General features: G+C 43.5%; 1 protein-coding gene across 1 annotated transcript; it reads left to right on the forward strand.

The window, feature by feature from the left end:
• EDN1 (endothelin 1) lies at nucleotides 1-4744 on the forward strand. Its single transcript, XM_067292379.1, has 5 exons — nucleotides 1-239; nucleotides 457-592; nucleotides 1548-1706; nucleotides 1971-2078; nucleotides 3444-4744. The coding sequence occupies exons 1-5, from the start codon at nucleotides 176-178 to the stop codon at nucleotides 3580-3582; spliced, it is 606 nt and encodes a 201-aa protein (XP_067148480.1). The 5' UTR covers nucleotides 1-175; the 3' UTR covers nucleotides 3583-4744.
• The last annotated feature ends 16128 nt before the right edge of the window (nucleotides 4745-20872 follow it).

A 20872-nucleotide genomic window follows, 5' to 3' on the forward strand; every position in this document is an offset into this window, starting at 1 on the left:
CGCACCGAGCGGCCGCGTCCCCCCGCTGCCCGCCGCGCACTGCTCGCGCTGCTGGGGAGCTTTTCCCCCTTTTTCTTTTCTTTTCTTTTCTTTTTTTTTTTCCATTTTCCCCTCCCCCCCTTTTTTTCTCTCTCTTTTTCTCCCCGTCCGCTGCCTCCTCTCTCTGTCCGCCGTTATGGATTACTCGCACATGATTGTCTCGCTGCTCTTCGTGGTGTGCCCGGGGCTGCTGCCGGCAGGTAGGTGCGGGCTCCGCGCTCTCCCGCACGGGGGGTTTCATCCTCGCAGGGGGGTTTCAGCCCCGGGGAGCGGCGAGGACACACACACACCTGGGTGAGCCCCGATGCTCTGTGCTGGGGAGGAGAGGGGGGCTGCGCGGGGAGGGGGGGGCCGGGCGGGGACCGGAGCATCTCGTGCCGCTGCGCGGGGCTAACGTGCGCCCGCTGCCGCCCGCAGCCCCCGGAGCCGCCGCCGCCGCGCCGCCCCCCGCCGCCGCGCACCGCCGCGCCCGCCGCTGCTCCTGCTCCTCGCTGCTCGACGAGGAGTGCGTCTACTTCTGCCACCTCGACATCATCTGGATCAACACCCCCGAGTGAGTGGGCGCCCCGGCACGCACCGAGCCGTGGGCTTTGGTCGGAAAGCGGGAGGGAGGGAGGGAGGGAAGGGGCTGATAAACCACGGACTCCCTCGCAGAAGTTAGGAGGGGAGGAAGGGTTTTCTTCGCGCGCGGTCGCTCCTACTGTTTTCCCCGCGCCTCTTCTGCCAAGTTTAATAGACTGTTTGCCAGGAGAAAGCAGGCAGGATTTGGCCGGCTAGATTGAGCAGATAGCTCTTAATAGCCCTAACACACCTGCGTTCCTGAAGCGTAGGCAAGAGCATTTCCTTTGGGTGCTGCTCTGCCGTGGCTGTAGGATACTTTTTGCTATGAATCAGAGGCGAACAAAATGCCAAGAGCATGATTTTGCGAGCCTGACTTTGCATAACCACTTTTCCAACAAGTCAGGAGGCTGAAGGGCTTTCTTTGGCATGGGGCAGCTCCTTGCCACCTCTTGCTGCTGTCTGCTGCAGATGAACACATCCCAGTTTTAAGCAGAGATGGGTACAGTGTTGGTGTCCATTTCTGCAGTCTCCTCACCAAAAAGTGCAGTGGGCCAGAGTTGCAACTGACACTGCAAACACTGCCTTTAGTGATCTGTTTTATTGCTGGCTTTCCTCCAAGTGGAGGTGATCTCTTCCTCACTTTTATTACTTCTGTCAGTTACCAAAGTTCAAAGAGGAGGTTTTATTGCATTCTATTGCACATGGAGGCATAGCAGGCTTATGAAATCACAATTAAAAGGTTATTAGCCTTGTCAGTAGCCATGCTAATTAGTATGTTGCAGGAGCATCAGAAGCATTTGCATGGAAATTATGACCCACAAGGCATTCCTGATCCCACAACCTTTACTCATGCAATCAACTCCATTGATAAGGTTGCCCAAAATACCCTGCTGCTCTGAAGCCACAAGATTATTTGAATTGTATTCATGTTGACTCTTTGATCATAGGAAGACTGTTCCTTATGGCCTTGGAGGCCCTTCTCGATCCAGAAGATCGCTGAAGGACATGGTGCCTGAGATGCTCACTGAACCTAGTAGCAGATGTCGATGTGCCAACCAGAAAGACAAGAAATGTCTGAACTTTTGCCAGACAGGAAAAGAACTCTGGTGCGTTCATTGTTATGGCTCTTTAAAAGACAGCACATGTGAAAGGGCCAGATTGTGGTATGCTTACTCATTTTGGCACTTGCTGGGAGAATAATCTCCCTAAAGCCTTGCCTTCTACCTGGGTGCTCATGCTGCTATGACACATACCGCGGTTTGGCCCAGAAAGATTGTTTATTACATGCCTTGCAAAGTGGTAGATTAGATGCGTCTCCTTGTGGACTATAGACTTTTTTTGTTAACAGCAGTGCTTTTTCACTTCTACAGGGCTCAGTCCACAATGGAGAAAAGCTTGCGTCACTGCAACAAAGGTGGCAATTGCCTTGGACCCAAATGTATGAACCAACAGTTTGTTGGCAGCAGGAAAATGAAGAGGTGAGTTTCTTCTCATCCTGTTGTAGCTCCCCAGAGTAGCAATAGAGAGCACAGTTCTCCTCTCTTTGGGTCAACATGAACTTTGCTGTTGATTTCAGCTCAAGTGTTTTGGAGGAATCACTGAGGATTTTCTTTTTTCAGAGTTGTTTGTTCATGTAATGAAGCCTTAATTTGCAAAGACAAGGGTACTGAGCTCTGCCTAGCCTCATCCATTTGCTTAGAGGAAATGGACTTAGTCTCAGGCCTAAAGGGATACCAAGCTTAAGAGTATGAAATCATTAAATCCTGGGAGAAGGAAACAGAGCCTGACACTTTTAGTGTGTTCATGCGTTATCTCAATTACTTAATATGTCCCAATTTTTCTTCTACAACAAAATTGAGTCAGAATGTCTTTTCTTAGGTACTTTACTGCATTTTTCTAGAAAGAAAAGTTACTGACCTATCCAGATTTTTAAATATGTGATTTCTTCTGGCTGGTGTAGCTGGCTTTTAGAATGCAGCGAGACAGATTTCTTACCTGTCTAATCCCTTACATTGTCAGATAAAGCTGTGTAAATGAGTAGAGGATGCTAGCAATGGAAATAACTGCAAAAAGCTGAGGAAGGTGAAAATGAAGATTAATTTAATATGTGAGGCTAATCTAATACCTGAGACTAAGAGTAAATTAATATCACAACTGCCATTGGAGATCTGTGTGTAATATGTTGAGTGGCTGTAGGCAACAATCACTTTTCAGTGCTGTTCAGAGGTGTGGGTTGGACTGAGTGCATCTAGAAATCCCCCTGTGGTGAACTCTGCTTTGAAGCTAGGTGTTAGCATGACTGTCAGCTTCAGTGTCAGCTGTATGCCCATTACAAAATTTTGCACGTACAAGAGTAGGCTCTTAAGTCCTACTTTCAAAGCAAAACTGGCTCTTTAGGACCTGGTAACCTGATGATTTTCCAGTGAGGTTTAGGCCCTGGAGGTCGGAGGTCTTAAATCACTTTTTGAAAATGGGGCTTACTTTTTGAAAAATGCACCCATTCCTTGGAAACAGGATGCATTTTACCTAAAAGAAATGAAATAGCCAATGAGAGTAAGAACATAGAAGACCTCTTGGATGGATACATGCCATTTAAGGAAAGCCAGGGCATCTGTATTTGAATATTTTAACTGATTTTAATGTTTGAATTTAAATTCTGTATTCAATATTTTGAGTGGCTTAACTTAGCATAATTCTGATAGATGTATAGCAATCAGCAGTTTCTGAGGCTCCCATGGCAGAAGTCTAGACTGAGGTTTATTTAATCAAAGGGCTGAACGTCTGCATGTTTGAGATGTATCTTCATTATTGTAACAATAAGGGTATATTTCTTATTTCTGCAGGCTGGAGGCCATTGGTAACAGTATCAAAGCTTCCTTCAGTATTGCAAAGCTGAAGGCTGAGCTCCAGAAAGGGAGGAAGCTGAAACATAACAGGGCAAATAAAAGACAAAGCATCTGGGAAAGCCTAAAAACGTCCTAGTGGGAAGATCACCTGAATTGTTCATCATCACACTTTCTGACAAAGTGTTGCCAAAACTCTGTTTTGACTTTTAACATTCCATGATGGCAAAGCTCCTCTGTGTCCAAGTGGTCATGCAGCAGAACAAAACACGAAAGGAGTCCTGTATTCGGAGATGTAAAAGCAATACAACTCTAGGATTTCATTCTTTTGGAATCCAGATGGATGGGTAGAGAGGGGTGAAGGGAAATGCTCAGTAGCATACATTAAAAGCCCTCTTTCTGAAGAAACATTTGAATATTGCTTCTGGAAAGTTACCGATCAATTCAGCAGCTTTCAGCATTGACTTCAAAAGCATTTTGCAAGGAAGACTTTACAGATGTGCTTAGAAAGGGCAGAAAGCAAGATTTGAATGGACAAACTTCAAAACAAAGACTCTATTTTTTTTTTTGATTAAAATGCAAAATGAAAGCCACTATGCTATTTTAATCAGGACTTACTGCATATATACATGTCTACCTCGTATACTGTTTGTTGCACTCCTGCTAGAGTATTTTTACACCTTGTTATTGCCTTTACTAATCAGCTGCAACCCTTTGCCTTTTTTTCAGAAGTCTAGTTTACTCTTAAAATCAGAGTTATCTGAATGTGGGTTAGACACTGTGCTTGTCTGGATAGTCAGCTTTGGATACCAAAGGACTGTTCAACATAGAATAAAAGGTAGAGGACACTACTAGGTTTCATATAACAAAGAGATTTGGCTAGCTGAAGTTCCAATAATAGAGGTTATTATGTCTTACACACCACCAGAAATGCACTGAAGCAGAGCTGCACCAGATACTGTAGTGAGATTTATTCAGTGCCTTGTTTGGTGTAAATCTGCAGAGACAAAGGGTTGTTTTAATTTATATCAAAAGGCTAATATTGGGTGAATGTTTATAGCAGTGAATTTGTTCACATTGTTGAATTTGCTGACAGGTTTGATTGAATTCAATGTGCTTAATTTGTATGTGTTTTGTATTTATATTCACACAAATTCTTCATTATATTTACCATGTTGAATACACATTGAAGTAGGCCATATTGGTCTATGCATGTTTTATGTATTTCTGTATGAAATTGGGAAATGCTTTATGCCTATCAAGGTAAATATCTTCAGAAATAAATATTTTTAATTACTGTATTGGCTTGGTTTTCAATATGCGCTGTTTTTATGTAGGCTGTGGTTCTGCGATCACATAGGTAGATTGCCCCATGTACAAAGCTGACCTAGATGAGGTGTGTGCACATGACTGCTTTTGTATCAAATCAGCCAGATCACAACATACAAAGCTTATGCCAGGTCTGTGCCAGATTTGAGAGAACAGACAATACCTGTTCTAACATAAAGCTTGCTCATCAACGCTTCCTGAAGAAATTTTAACTGGCTAAAAGAATTTATACTGGAGCAGCACTCTGTCATACGGCTATTGTGGTTTTGCTCCAATATTATAAATTCTAATGTTGTATTGGCCATACCATTAAACTATGGCTGAAGATGACTAATGAGGGGCCGAATACATGTGAGACAATAGAGAAAATGCATGCACCGGATGCCTCATGGGCTATATCAGACTAGGCAGTGTTATGCTCTTTGCTTGTTAGAGACATCAATAAGGCCTGGCACAAACCAGAGGAAAAAAAACTAGAGCAAGAGTTTGCATGTCTCCAAATGATTTGGCCTAATGCGGTTGCAGCTGGAAAGATGCTTACAGCAAATAAGTAGATTTGATCATCTGAGATCCTATAGGAAAAAAGACAGAGTTAGTCCATGCTTTTCAGTTAAAACTGAGTTTCATTTCTTTTTGAAAACAAACTTTTACAAACAGCTACAATACAGGGTGTGAGGCACTTAGAGAAATTGAGGGCAGTCACTGTTAAAAATTTCTGAGGTTGTTTTCTATTTGTTTGTTTGCAGCATTTTTCCTGCCCAAACACTGGAAGGCTAAAGCATATATTGCATTTCCTTCCCGCTGCTTTGTTACATTTTTGGGGTGGTAATTCAGTCAAGAGATGGCAGTGTTGGCAGCTGAGGGCTGAGAGGAGACTCGGCCCTAGGCAGCGCGAAGGAATCGTGGATCCCTGTGTTTTTGCAGAGGAGGATCAGGCCCCAGCTGGCGCTGTCCTTTGATCTCTGCACTGTAAATATGGCAGTGCCACTAACTGCTTTGGACAGACATGGATTCGGTGACCTCTGTCAGGTGTGAGGAGACCTCATTAAAGCTCCCTGGTTTTTTGTTTCTTCCTCCTCCAGCGGTTGCCTTTAGCTGGGAGAATAAACAAACAAATCCGCCTCTTACTGAGCTGAAGCGGCACGGGAGCACGTGGTGCGCCTAGGGTGCGCAGGGTGCCGCCGCCAAGGAAGGGGGGCCGCGCATCCCATCTGCCTCTCAAGTCGCTCATGTTTTGTCTCCCTGGGGAGCGGGAGGGAGAGGAGGGACTCTGGGACCACAGGAGCCCTGCAACAGCAGCTGTGCCCTGATTAAGGCTGAGTCACACAGGTGGCCGGGCTAAACAGTGTTACAGGCAGGCTTTGAACCTTTCTGTTCTTCCTCAGACTCTGAGGAAGTGTTAGTAGCCCAAGTTTGGGGCTATCTGATCAAAGAATTCCCAAAATAACTTCATAAAATTAAATCTATTCCTTCTAGGGTTTTCTGTGCTCACAGCTGGACTCTAAAGAAGGCTTTCATCCTTCCTTCTTTTTTCCTTCCTTCTCCCCCTCTCTGTCCCTTCTTCCTTCCCTCTTTCCTTCCTCCTTTCTTTCCCTCCTTCCCTCCCAAATGGCCCCCTGCTGCTTGCTCAAGATGCATTTTTGTGTAAGGAATGGCAGTCACCAGCCTTTCGGGGATGCAAAGTTTCCAAAACCCCGTGAGGTGAAATTAAGCACCCCACACCACGATGAGCCTAAGCGGCAAAGCTCCGAGCGGGAAGGAGGCCGGGCTGCCGGCTGCGGGGAGCCAGGGCGCTTTGGGAAGCACAATGCAGCCCCGGGCAGTCTCACCGCCGGGCTTAGCCGGCTGCGAGGGCCGTGCGCGGCACCGCCATGGACCCCATCACACCGTTGCAGGCAGATGCTGCGGGAGCAGCCAAGGCCGTTTCATGCCGCCTAGCCTGCTCCCAGTTTCAGCTGTGCATGGCGGGAAGGTGGAAGGGGATACATGCCTGCCCCCAACCCAGTGCAATTTCCCTTCTGGCGTTATGGATGTAAACTTGCCCCAGTTTGCATTAATGAGCTGGACTGAAAACCAGAATTTAGAAAGTCAGTTTGTCTAAGTGAATAAGGAAAAGGGAACATAAAATATTTTATCTTGTAGCTGGCTCATGTACAAGTACCAGGTCTGGCCCGAAGATTTGCGCCTTCTCAAAGTGTGCTCCATGGCAGAAGGAGACCGAGGAACTCAGGCCAGAACTCCCCATGAAGAAAGAGAGGCATGTTACGTGCTAGGATTTATGGCACTGGGTATACAGCAGTATAAAAGTACATTCTTACTTATAATAAATGACCTGAGCAAAAAAAAAAAATTCTACCTGAAGCCAATAGAAACATTGCACTGACAGTGGAGGGAACAGCTGCAAAGTCAAGGTTCCCATTCATTTAACCAGAACTAATCTCAGTTTTTCTCTTAAAAAGTAAACCTTTCATGGTTATGATCTATTTTCTTTGCTAGTGAGAAAGGTTTTTCTAATCCAGGACGAAAGGAGCAGGATGAAGGGGAGAAGAGGGCCACCACTTTCCACAGTGGCTATGATCTGGCAGTCCCAAAATACACCTGGCGAATGGCTGAAGTTCCAGCTCCGATGAAGAGCAAGGAGTTGCCCAGTTACCAAGCTGTCACCAGGCTGTATCTTCCTCCTCTGATTTTCCATGGGTTCAGCGCAATCATTTCTGAAACTGCAAACAGTTTCGCAGGAAAAGAAAACTATTTCTCTCCTCCCCAAATTAAACTTGCTGTATTTATCTTTATTCAATACAATTTGTAATTCTTTCTCGCTCAGGCAGTTCTTTTTCTGTTTTCTCTGGAAAAAGACTGTTTTGACTATATACCAAAACAAGGTATACAATAAAACAAAGCTTCAAAATGTGAGTCAGGTTTCAAGTCAGGAAAATAATACAATGCTGCTGAAATTCTTTCCATCTTATCTACATAATTCTGACCTAATTTTTCCAGAAATGGCAACTCTAATCTGTACCATGTTATCATGAACTGCCCCAAAATAATTCACACAGGATGTCCTAACGTTGCCTATAGAAGTTACTTAGCCAAATACCAGTCTCTTTGTTCATGCTTCCTTACATTAGGATAAATTTAGCCACTACAACACATTCCTATATTTACAAACACCAAATGAGCTGGATAAACCACTGTTTGAATGCTAGCTGATGTTTACTTTCTTCACACTCAACCGTTTGCCTCTGTGTATATAAAACCGTATCAATTTTGCCCTCAGCTGCATCATGGTGCTATTATTAGGTTCCCTGTGTAGAAATCCAGCTTCCATTCTCAGCCCATATCTATCTTTAATTTACTGTTCTTCCTTCATGATCTAGGAAACAAAAGGACAGAATTTTTGATTAATTAGATGAGAATGCTTGGAAACTGTGATGATAAGTTTAAGTATGTGAAGAGATAGAACACCACAGATAAAGTACAAAGATACTGGCAGTATCATTTTTCCTGAGGTAAACACTGTGTGAACATTTCAGAAACTTAGCCAGAACCAGTGTTCGTGTTTTTTCTTGGTTTATATCTCTGATCACATCAGAGCTAGGTGAAAAATGATAGCGAAGCCTATTTTTCTATTTCTCAATATGGTTAAACAATCAGCTGTTATATGTCTTAGCAATGCGCCTGATACAAGTTCCTCTATTCTGATTAGGTCAAGGAGACCTGAATTCTGTCTGAAGTCCACTGGGTCAGTCCATCAGCCAACAATTCTCTCAGTTTTAGTGGCATCATTTATTCCAATAAAAACGAGAGCAGAATTTGACCCAGAAAGTCTTTGTTCTTTCTGATATCACAGTGATGGGGGCAAATAGGCACTGATTTGCTGATGCTAGCGCAGGACTCCAGCATCTCTTGCTGCTGCTGTCGTTCTGCGTTTTTTTGCCTGCAAGCATTTGCTAGTAACAAATTTGATAAATATCACTTTGGTAAGCAGTGGGGCAGTTTGCCTTTGGCTCGTGAAAGCTGCGTTCGGAAAGGGACAAACCCCATGGAATTTGCGGTTTCATCAACCTCTCCAACTATTTTGGGGTCTGTGGAACCGATCTGAGTTCACCAACTGGAATTCAAGCTCACATTGTTGTTGCTGTGTTTTTTCCCCAAGGAAATAAAAAATACCCCTAAAACTAACTTTTTTCTAGCTAAAGGAAAAATGTATGTTATGTGCCAGTCATTAGAAACAAATCCAACCTCTACTCTGGCAAGAAGAAAACTGCACTGTATTTTGGTCATATATATTGGATTTACATTTTATTCTGCTGCACCTCCTTTCACAGACATGTTTCAGCCAAGCACTTTGATAAGTGTCTGTCATGTCAAGTTAGCCAATGCCCTAAGGACTTTGTGGGCAGTTAAAGGTAGCCACATGCATTAAATGTTTTGATGAACCAGGGATTTTCCTGGTGTCATCTTCCTCTTCTTCATTTCAGTCCTGTTGTTTCAAGACTCTTTTCTTTTCTTTTTCCTCTTATTTTCATCCTCTTTTATTTCTAACAGGGATGTAAAGCAGTGAAATTCACAGAGTGAAATAAACAGAGAAGTAAAGTGGACAGAAAAACTGGGCAAATGATGCCCATCATATTCTCAGCAGAAATGCAGAGACCTTTAAGTTGTGTATTTGTACATGGGGGAGAATTTTCAGAAACTACTACTCAGATCACTACTGAGTTTTCAGATCACTACTACAAGTGATTTTACCCACAACAAAGCTATACCCTGCAAAGAGAGAAACTCTGTGGCCATCAGTGTCAGTGGCTCTAGTCACATAAAGGTAACGTGTCCAGGCTGCCTGGGAGCTTGGTGGGATCCAAATTGTTTGGTGCTTTGCAGGACCAAGTGCCTCCTTGAGGAAGCAGGGACTTCTTGTGCACTTTCTCATGGCCTGGACTTGCTCATCTGCTTTGGTGAGCATCACTGGAAAAGCATAAGCAAGCATAAAAACAAGAACTGTGGTATTATCCACAGGAGAGGCGCCTTGAGGGTGCCCCCTGGGTCCTTCCCTGATGCCGTTATGTCTTGTGAGCTCAGGGGAGACATCTCTTTCCTCACACATGGGCTGCCCAACACATCCATCAGACAACTGACTTCACTATGTGGGATCAAAGCATCCATGTGCAATTTTTGCCAGGCTGGAAGGAGGGAGGCTGGCTGCACAGAGCCCACTGCGTGGGACGCCGCTCCCTGCGCTCCCAGGGAACAAATGGTAGAGCAGGTCGCTGCAGATCAAGTCAATTCAGTGGCCCTGCTCAGCCCTCTGGAAGCCTAAACCCCCTTGCTCATGCAGCCGCGGTTCGCCCTGCGTAATGCAACGGGTGTTGCTTTGCCATGGTGGCTTTAGTCTAAATACGTAGGGGCTCAAAATGGCCCCACAGGTTTTATCAGTGTCTTATAGCAGATTTTTCTGAGAAAGCTTCCCAGCCGAGGTGGTTCTCCAGTCATTGCGGTTTCCCTACAGCAGGACTAAACTGGAGTCACTTGGGTGACTTCGGAGGAACTCCACTGATCTCCACAAGTATGGAGGTTTTCCAGGGTAACAGTCATGCAGCTATAACATGACTCACAGTGCTGTGAAACCCCCAGATACCTCTACAGGAGCTCCTTCGTCCACGTCTCTTCCATGTTCACAAGAAGAATGTTTTCTCCCCAAATTATACTCCTGTTTCTTTCTAAACTCTTAAGGTTTTGTGGAGGACTTGGCCTGCTGATTTTTTTCCCTGGACCTCTACTACCTGTTATGTTACACTCTGTACACACCCGGCAGGTCAGTCTGCAGTTATATGCTTACCAGTGGTTTCCATACAACATGCATTAAAGCTGTTAATTTAATTTTTCCTTTCCGTGAGGCTGTTTCATCATAAGCACAAGAACATCTTTACTTGGCCCAAAGGTGAAGTGCCTGAATGTGGTGTCCTTTGCCTTCAATTGGCAGTGGATTATGGATTGCTGCTTCTGGAACTGACCCTTTAGGCAAGTCAGAAAGTTGGCTGGCTGCTACTATCCTGTAAAAATGTATTCTTTGAACTAACCACTTTCTGCTGAGTAATTATTCTTGTCCACAAACATTTCTAAAAATGTCTGTACATGCACAGGGGTCAGCCTTCTAAGCAAACTACAACCTCTCCTTCCCCATCCCCATATTTTCCTACTCTCAAGCATTTCTGTGCTATTCCTGTGATGAAATACAGCTTTTGTGAGCTGCTTATGTTTGCATGAAGCTCTGATTGTAGCTGTTTTTCAGCCTGTGATCCATGAACATCTGAAGAGCCATGAAAGATGATTAAGGGATGCAAATTGCTATGTGCTTTACAACAACATGCACGTGTGAAATTCCAGGAAGGGTTCACACTTTCACTGGAAAATTTTTAGTGGTCTACATTAAAAATAAATTAAACCTGTATGTTATACACAGAAAGTAGGTTTGAAAGAAGGTTGCAAAACCAACCTGTCAGTATAGAAAAGAGAAGAATTTAGTGTTTCCAGATAGCAGATGATAAAGATATCATTCAGATAAAAATGTGATCACACCACTACATTATCAGGTTATTGCGATGTGTATGTATGTGCAAAAGGATGGGTAAATACATGGGGGGGAATTTGAAGCCTTACAGTCTCTGCATGTATACATGTAAGCATCCAAGTGTGTGCACATGTAGCATAACAAATGTCTTTCTTGTACAACACATTTTGGATCTACTTTTGGTTGTCAGAAAATTCCAGACTCAAGGGGTTCTCTGCCTTGATGTTTCTCTATATTATCCCCATTTAACCTAGTGGTGGCTTGGTCAGTATTGCTAAATTCTCTGGGTGCCTTCCCCAAGGATGTTTTGGCTGCCGTTTATAAGCACACTGCCTGGGCACCGTTGCGCAGATTGGTTGCTTTTGCTGGACTTCTAATCTGGTCAAATAAGCTCATGTGTTTACATGGATTTTTTTACTGTGAGATCTACAAGGAGAGAGTATTTTTGCCCTCATTCTCCCTCTCCGGACAGCACAGTTGCAGAACTCTGAATGGTTTATAGGCTAATTAAAAACAGAGCACAGGTTTTTTTTGTCTTTTTTGCTGCATTCCAGTGTGTGTAGCTACTCTGTGGGGATCTGACAGGGGCATTGTTAAGGCGATAAAGAACCTGTGGCTTGGGTGACATTAGTGTGCTAAGAAATGCTTCCTTTTCACATGATAGCCTAGAGAAAATTGGCTCAAGTATCAGAAAGACTGACAAAACATCTGAGGACTTGAAATATGCAGCAAAAGACTGACCTGCACATCCTATCTGGCTCTAGCTACAGTAACAACTTTGGAGGGGAGCTGATGCAGAACTGCCCGTCTCTCTCTGCCTGACAAGCTCAAACAGCTGATAAATTACCAGAACTAATTGTCACCTTGACAGGCTTTTGATCCTTGGGGGAGTCAATTTATAAATGATGAGCCCTTTTTGCATGCCACTGCTGATGGAGCTATTGAAATAGTTATAAAATCAATAATCCCCACAGTCTGGGGACTCTGGATTTCTCCCATTTATTCAGGAGACAGTTCAAATTGTTTGCAAATGCTCAGTTCCTCCTCTTCCCAGCACCCTCACCAGAAAAAGCATTGCCACAGGAGTGAGGCTTGATAAGCAGAGAGAGCAAGCATCCAAAAAGCAAGCAAAATCCACACGAACACAGAGTAGGAAGCAGGATGGTCTCCAGATCGTACTCTCAGCCACTTGGGATGGTCTTGCCAGGAAGAGAAAGTTGTTGAGAATAAGGGCAGAAAGGCAAAGAGGACAAAATTTGAATGACAGGCAGCAGCATGGGGAATGACAGCATCTTCAGAGCAGTACTGAAGCAGAAATCCCATTTTTGGCTCCCAGTTTCCAGCATCTCCAGGGAGTCAAGCTGCTCGGCTCCCCAAAGGCATGCTGGTGCTCCCAGAGGCAGAGCTCCCAGCTGTCTGCTGGCACACATTGCCTCCACCCTGGGGAAGAAACAGTCACCATGGCACACCAGCCTGGCAGAGTTTCTGACTGTGGGCCTGTGGCTGTGGTACAGCAGAGCACCAAGACCTGGGATACAAAGTCTTCTTATATGCTCATCTATGTTTGGCTTTAGGTATGTGCCAGAGTCCATCCTACCAAGCGATGATTGTATTTCCTGTTTTTATGGTTTACTAACCAGGCTTCACAAACTTGAAAAAACAAGTCAATATTTAGGCAAATAGAGTCCCCATGGGGGGGATCTCATTTAGAGAATTTGGCCCTAGACCTTTATTTCAGGAGCACATCCTAACCATCTCATGATGGGAAACCCAGTGAAATGCTTGGGCTGTTTGAGCAGGCTGCTAACTCTGTTGCAACAGTCTCTTTTACAGAGCAGTCAGGATACTGCAGAGGTTTTATTTCTCTTGCACAGTCATTTGATGACTATCTTTTTCCCTTTCTGGTGAAAAAATTGTACCTAAAAGATACTTAAATTAAATGGATATACAGGAAACCTGTGTTCTCAGCTCTCACAGGTCAGCATAGCTTCAATGATCAGCATTTCCTGGACCTCTAGGAAGAGCCGGCATGGACACAGAAGTGGTGCATCCATCCGCAGGCCTCTCCCGGAGCAAGGGGCTACTCAGCAGCCAGCAGGTGAAAGAGGGGCAACGGCTATCCCCAGCAGTGGCGATGCACAGATAGGTGCCATGCTTCGTTTCAACTGGAAGGAAAATTCACATGAACTCTGGTGAACCCTTCATGGCAATTCCTGTTGTTTTTAAACAAAAAATAGCAAGGGCAAGGGCAATGTTCCCCGCTCAGTACCCAGGATTACAAGCACTTGACTTCCACTAACCCAGATCACAGAGAGCATTGGCTTCACCACTAAATGCAGTGTCAGCCCCTTATCCTTGGCTATAAGAAGCGAAGGACAACTCAGAAGAACAGTGCAATAACAGCACTTGGGATTGAGGGAAAGTCCTTGGCCTGCTCTTGTCAGTGTTTGTTCATTTTCTGTTTGTGATAATGGGACTTACACAAGGGAACAAAGTTTGCAGGCCTGGACCCTGCATTGTTACCACTCACAAATTTTTGAAAACACAGCCTAGCAGCCACGAGTCTGCCTCGCATCTGGAAACTTTATTTGCACGCAATCCCATCTTTCAGTACAATCACTTTTCCTGTGCCTGATTATTCTGATGAGAGAGTGCTCATTGGAAAAATGGAATAACGCAACCCAAGCGCATTCAGGAGGTTGAAACAACAGGAGGTGCTGACTGATGCTTCACTTTTCATTCTCCTCTGAAAGCTTACATACAAATGTGAGGTTTTATAATGCAGTTCACGCGGTTACTTGAAAGCCATCTGGGGCTTGGCCACTGAGGCTTGTCCTCACCACAGACAGAATAGTCTGACTCTCTCTAAGAGTGAAATTCCCCTATTAGGCTGAGGAACACTTGGACTGAATCATAGCCTCCATTATAGAAAGAAATAACTGAGATGTGCTGAATACTTTGCCTTTTGCACACTGACTGCAGCATGCTCAGGGGTCGCTTTCACTGTACAAGCTGGACTTTGTAGAAGCAAATCACTAGTAACTGCCTAGATGAAGCTTCTGCAAACAAATAGGACATTGATAAAAGTGAAGGAAATGGCACATGCACACACTCATACAGTGAAACCCTGCCTGACTCCAGCCTAGTTCTTCACTGTCTAAGCAACCTTGGAAGTTTTCCAAACCATCTACTTGGGTAGTGTGCAGATGATCCTTAGGGAAATCTTTTTTCAGGCCACAAGAAGTTTTTATGGCTGGGAAATAAATGTGAAAAAGTACCTGAATTAATGCTGAATGGAGTCATACACAATGTGCAGGCTTCCACTGGAGGGAGAACTGAAACTTTTTGTAATAAAAAAGGTTTCGGGGACTTTCCATAGCCAGATTATGTAGCAAACTGACAGGAAGCTTGTGAAAATTGACAGCTGTAGTGGAGAAGGGGAATCTACCTCAAAAATGTGGTTTCTGAAACTGGGTCTCTAGGACAGCCTTAATCATTGCACCTTCTAGGAAATTACATCTTGAAGAGGCAACAAGACAGAGGTGGGATGAAGCAGGAGACAAACTACATGGAAGAGGATCTGTGCAGTGTCTTGTTGCCTGTTACTTTCCCACCCGAAGAGTCCCAAGAAACTCCAGACAAAGACAACCTTACAAAACAGAATTAGAGCACCAAGAACTGCACCCAGGTGAGCAGAGCATGCTGATAAGCTAAAAGTTCCGAGTCTGGTATTAATCTACTGGCAATTCAGTACTGAGCAATTTATTCTCAAGATGCCATTCACCCTGAAGTACAAGTCTGCTTCCCAGCTGAATAAAGTTTTTACAAGCAGATGCATTTTCAGGTTAGTTAGCATCCACTAAGGAGGTGGTAAGGCAGGAGCAAAGGAGGGCTACAGCTGGCCTAGTCTTCGGAGAAATGATTAAGCACAAAGAGTCTAGGGGTTCTTCTCCAGGGAGATGAAATTGCTCTTGAGACATGGTGCAAAGTGTGTATGATAAGGGGGGATATATGTACAGCAGGAGAGCAGACTGATATGGAGAGGCCAGAAAGTAGGACACTGGGGTTAATGTGGAGAAAGGGTCTACTCCCATTGTGGAGGAACAGCAGGAAAAAACATTGCAACCTAGTTTGATTCCACCCAATTTATGCAGCTGACTGATGCACCTGAGCTGAGAGGAATGATCCTCTGGAGGCATCTGAATCTCTCCATTGACCATGCAAAGGAGCCTAGGGAGACTACACTCCTAAATTAGGGATTGCAGCCACAGAGATGAGCTTTGGACCACAGCCACCTTATCTTCATGAAGTAGTATTTCAAGGATGCAACTGTATTTAGCAGATGGAAATGCATTCGGGCCTACTGTATTCACTATCTAATTTGCCTATGGGAAATCTGAATTTCCCACAGAAGAATAGCAGTGTGGCTATTTTCTTAATTTTGTCAATCATTTTCCCATAGAAAAATAATTCTCTTCCAGTATGTTCCAAGATAAGCAAGAGCTAAGAGCAACATGCACTGTAGTATGCCTATGTAATAAACTGAAGGCATGGTGAGGGAAATGGCATAAAGGAAACTCTTGGCAGGAGAAGCTCTCATCTTCTGAAGCTGGGTTTCTAGGGCAGCCTTAACTACTCCAAATTACCTCTAGGACATTACATATTGAAGAGGCCATAAAACAGAGGGAAGAATGAAGCAAGAGGTAAGCTAGGCTGAAGATAATTTGTGCAGAGTTCTTGTTATTTTCAGATTTTAAGATTCCTGTGAAACTTTGAATGAGACTGGCTTCTGCAGCCTGGCCTACCATCTTCACATAGCTGGACTGACTCAGAGGGATGAAAAGACTAGTTTTGATCATCCTATTGAAAAAAAAGAAAAAGAATATTTCTTCATGCTCTTTTCTGACTTAGTCAGCTATTTAAAGAGCCTGCCACACCCAGGGCCTGTTATTTTAAATTGTACATTTCCAGGACAATCTTTCATTGGGAAATCTTCCACCCTGAAAAAGGGGGAAGGGTGAAATAATGAAAGGGAGCAGTTCAAAAATAAAATGATAGGAAAGTGACAACTTCAGTGTGGTTAGGATGTAGAAACAGCATTGAAGCTATTGCTCTCAATAGTATCTGAGTGCATGCCAGGATCTCACTCAAGATCAGTTCTCACAGTACTCACTCCCAGTTTGAAGAAACCTTATGAATTCATGCCACATGTGACTACAATCAGAAAGTCAGATCATTTAGACAGCACTGGCATTCCTTGAGAGAAAAAGCTAAAGCCCTATTTCTCAATGTGCATTTGGCTGGTGAGAAAACCAAAGTCAGGATGGATCGTTTGAAGTTTCCAAAGTGGTTTCAAACATGAGGTCTGAGAGGTCAAGGCCCACCACACTGCACTGAAATATCTAGGTGATGTCGGTGAAATGTTGTGCTAGCTTTGAGCCAGGTGAGCACTCAGTGAAACTTGATAAAGTGACTTTCTGTGCTGAAGGTAGAGAACAGGAGACAAAGTTGTGAGATGGGGCCATCTTGATCTGAATCGATTTCTTATTAATGTTTGACAATGGGGGGTACTGCCAACTGCTGTAAAAAAATGCTGTCATGGCAAAAACTGTTCTCCTCACATCTCTGATGTTCACAGACAATCACAGCTGGGATATCTGTCTATACTTCTTTGGAGAAGCTGAAATGCTATTTTTCTGTTCACTGGATGAGACAGTCAAGATGCATAACTTCTCCTAAATTGATCTTGACCTTTCACTTCAGGTGAGAGCAAAGAAAGGGACAATAGTCTATTTATTGTGTTCTTGTATACAAATGGGCCTAAACAGGGGTAATAAACCTCTGCTGACTTGTCTCTTAACCCAGAGACCCGTATACACCATCAAAAATGGAGCAAGCTTATCTTATCTCCTGTTCATTTACTGAGCAGTTTACTGGTAGAGATGCTGCCGTCTGGTTCACAAGGACCCATGTTTGAGTTTTAGTGTTGTGATGACATGAAGAGCTCTGCTGGGGTATGGGGAATTGTGTTGCTCATTGTTGGTGGCTATGATTGAAAAGATTAATGCAATGCCAACAGACTTGAATGAAAAATAACAGTGTCACTTGTTAAAAGTGAGTTTTCCAGTCAAGCATCAAGCACCTCCTGGGTTAGTGATGGTAGGAACACTGAATGCGCCAGAAGATTAGTAGTGATAAAAAAATGGTCAGTCTTCATGTCTGACCTACCCAATTTCCTAAATGTTTACAACTATGGGAAAGAGCAGAAGTAGAAAGGTAGGCAGGGAGGGCATGGGAGTGTTACATGCTGAGATACCCAGAAGTGTTACAAGGAGTCCAAGGTACTAGAGGTGTACGCTGGTTGTAGCTTGTGGAACCAGTGAGTCACATTGCACAGGAAAGATATCAGTCTGGAAATCTTGCAGAAACAGAATTTCTTTTGAGATTCTGAGTAATGCCTCATTCCAACCCGCTGGCAGACAATAAAAGAGTACCTGAAAGCCATCGGTGCAAACGCTGCTAAGTCTTATGCAAGCCCTTCAGTTCTTGTACTTTTCAAGTCACATTGACTTCGGTGGGACTTCGGCATGTGCCAAAAAGTATTAGATATGCAGAAGTTCCTTCAAGAATTCATTGAGCTGCGGTGCAAATACAGTCATGGGGAGAGCTGGATACACCCAGCCCCGCTGTTTCTCTCTCCTGGTGAAGTGCATGATCAGTAATAATTTAAGTCACTCCTTTACAGCTGCCGATACCAGCCTTGTCTGAGTGACAGCATCATTTCTTCAATGTTGATACTTCTCTGTTTCCCACTTTACTCATTTGATTTACCTTTCAAGAGCTTAATTTTGCTAATACATTCGTAATAGTTTGCCTTTCAGTTCCAGATATTAATAATGACAGAAATGGTTAGTTAAATTGAAAGAGAGATTTGCATCTGCAACCTCAGCCATTAAATACTTACAGTGATACCTAAAATATACTTAACCATTTTTCTGGTAATGTTTCTGCTAAAAACTCTGATTCAGGCTAATTTTTATGAGAAATTTGGTTTCAAACTCTTTTTCTATTCCTCTAGGGTTTTACTGGGTTGCATCACGAAAGGTGTGTTTTGTTATATAATTTTGGGTTCAAATATAGATGAAAACGAATGAAGTGCATGTGCAAAGCTGAATGAACTGAAATTCTGCTGAGTTGCATCTCCAACACAAGACGCTATTATGAGAAACAGGGAACTGGTGGGAAAGAGAAGCTATCATAAAAGAAAGATTTCAGTACCACAGCCCTTAATTCTCATCAAAGTAATGCTGACATAAGACTTAAAAACATTTTCCATCGTGAGTCAAGGACCCTGGCCAAGTATGAAAGATCTGGATTCTTTTTCTCTTTATATTTTAAACTGCAAAAATGTACTGTTATCAGGGCTCACCATAAAAATAGATGCATTTTATTTAATGTGTCAGCACTTACTTCTTTTATAGCTCTACAGTATTCTGAATGCTTTTTTCTGACTTATTAACTAAGTTTCCAGTGCAAATGAGTTACAACTCAAGAACTTGGTATTCAAGGTTGCTAAATTTTTGCAATTTTGTGGTAACTGAATGCACCTTCTGTTCTTTCTAATAAGTAGCTATTTTAAAATTATATTTTAACTGGGTTTCTGCTGCTCTTTGAGCAAGAGCCTAGGACGTATTTAGTAAAGCCTGACACCCTAAACAGAAATAACTTTGATGAATGTTTCCCTCCAAATACAAGAGGATTCAGTTGCATGGAGTTATTCATAATATATGTTGTTAAGCAGATGCATATTTGCAAGGTATTGGACTTATTTTCAGTAGGTCATTTAACAGAGCTAATTCTTGATTTTCAGGCAAAATCCTTTTAATTAGGTACTGGGTTTTTTGTTGTTGTTTTTTTTTGTAATAAAAACAATGCCCCAAAGGTTGTTTTTTCAAACACTGAATGATTTTTTGATGAAATGCAAGAAAAGGACCTTTGTCTTTTGAGCCCTTCCCCTTTGTCCTTTCTCTCTATTTTCTTTTCCTACTGTTTTCCTGCTTTTTCAGTAACTAAATTGTTAAATGTAGGGAAAGGGAGGGGGAAGAGGAGTAAAAGTTGAAAACAGAGAAGAGAGAAAAGTTTCATCCCTGGTTTGTTGTTAAAAATAGGCCAGTCTGTTACAGTGATGCACTCCATTGTTGCAGTTGGTGGTGTAACAACAGAAAAGAAAGCTTTTAGGGCACTGATAGGAAAAAGTCATTCTACGGCTACAGTGCCTCAAGGACCTGTTCTACTCCTATTTTAGGTGGTCATGATAATTTGGCTTGAGTAGACCAGAGAGACCTGGGAAGTTTAATTTGGAGGAGCTATGCAAAATTCAGCTTTCCACTCAATAGCAAAGACTTCAGGTTTTTGTGAACCTGAGACAACCACAGTCTCAGTCTTGCCACCCCTTTTTTGAAGCTGGCTGTGTGTCTTTCTTGTAACTGTTGCAACCATTGAGAGGGTAGCATCTCTATTCCATTTAAGTCTCCATCTTGTGACTTGCCCACCAGTTTTGAGGAAGGCAACATGAACACTGGTTTCCACCTTGAAAAATGCTCCAGCCCAAAGGTGCTTGGGGATGCCCATGTGTGGCAGGAGCTCCAACCAGCACACCACCCCAGTGGTGGCATCTGCCTCCATCCCTGCTCAGGGACAGCAAAGGGCTGGGTGGTGTGGGAAGGAATAAATCAACAGAGCCCAGAGAACTGGGGAAGCAAGTCAGGAATGCCACACACCTGCCTGCAGAGTGAGCTGCAACACTGGTGGGACCTGGAAACGAGGCACTTACTTACAGAAATTAGGACATGGAGCATCTATCAGTCTTTCTCTAGCTTGTTTGGAATATGCCATTTCCTACTTAGCCTCCTATTTCACAGCTTTGACTTTTTCATCATGTTCTTTTCAAAAGAAAACTGGTCTGGCCCCTAACAAAGGCTTACCACAGTCCAGCCCTGAATGCCCCCCTCTCGCTGGTCTTGCTCTCTTCCAGCTGTCTGTCTCTTGCTTTTAATGAACTGAAGCCATAACAAAGTCCGGACAACACAGGGGCAATTCAGTACTGAATTTCTTTCAGCAGTGCTAATTCCTCTGGCCTTTACAGGGGCATTGAACCAGAAATGCACCTCAAATGGATAGAGGGTGAAACAACCCAAACAAACAAGCAAGGGAAACAAACTGAAAGCTTAAAGAAAAGATAACCTGTGCCCATTCTTGGGAAAGTAGAAGGTTTTCTTCCAGCTCAATTCACCGTGTGGCCAAGCAGGTCAGAACTGCTGGTACTGGGGAGCTCACCTATAAAAACAAACATTGCCCTACAGGATAAAGTGCCAAATTGTTGGTATTTAATGCCTTTTTTGTGTTCTAAGTCTCTCCAGAACAAGTTAAAATCAGCTTGGCTAATTAGCATGTGCAAGTCTTTTTTTCTGATTGTGTTTTGTGTACAGCATACGTGTGTAAGAAAGCAGGACCTCAGAGCGTGTGCAAGAGC

The sequence above is a fragment of the Apteryx mantelli genome, chromosome 2 (assembly GCF_036417845.1).
Source record: "Apteryx mantelli isolate bAptMan1 chromosome 2, bAptMan1.hap1, whole genome shotgun sequence".
In the NCBI taxonomy this organism is placed as follows: domain Eukaryota; kingdom Metazoa; phylum Chordata; class Aves; order Apterygiformes; family Apterygidae; genus Apteryx; species Apteryx mantelli.

Bases quoted from the DNA above. Each gene is read 5' to 3' on its own strand.
- EDN1 (XM_067292379.1), top strand. From the start codon at position 176: ATGGATTACTCGCACATGATTGTCTCGCTGCTCTTCGTGGTGTGCCCG. The intron at 240-456 runs GTAGGTGCGGGC...TGCCGCCCGCAG, and splicing joins CCCGGGGCTGCTGCCGGCAG to CCCCCGGAGCCGCCGCCGCC. The intron at 593-1,547 runs GTGAGTGGGCGC...CTTTGATCATAG, and splicing joins ATCTGGATCAACACCCCCGA to GAAGACTGTTCCTTATGGCC.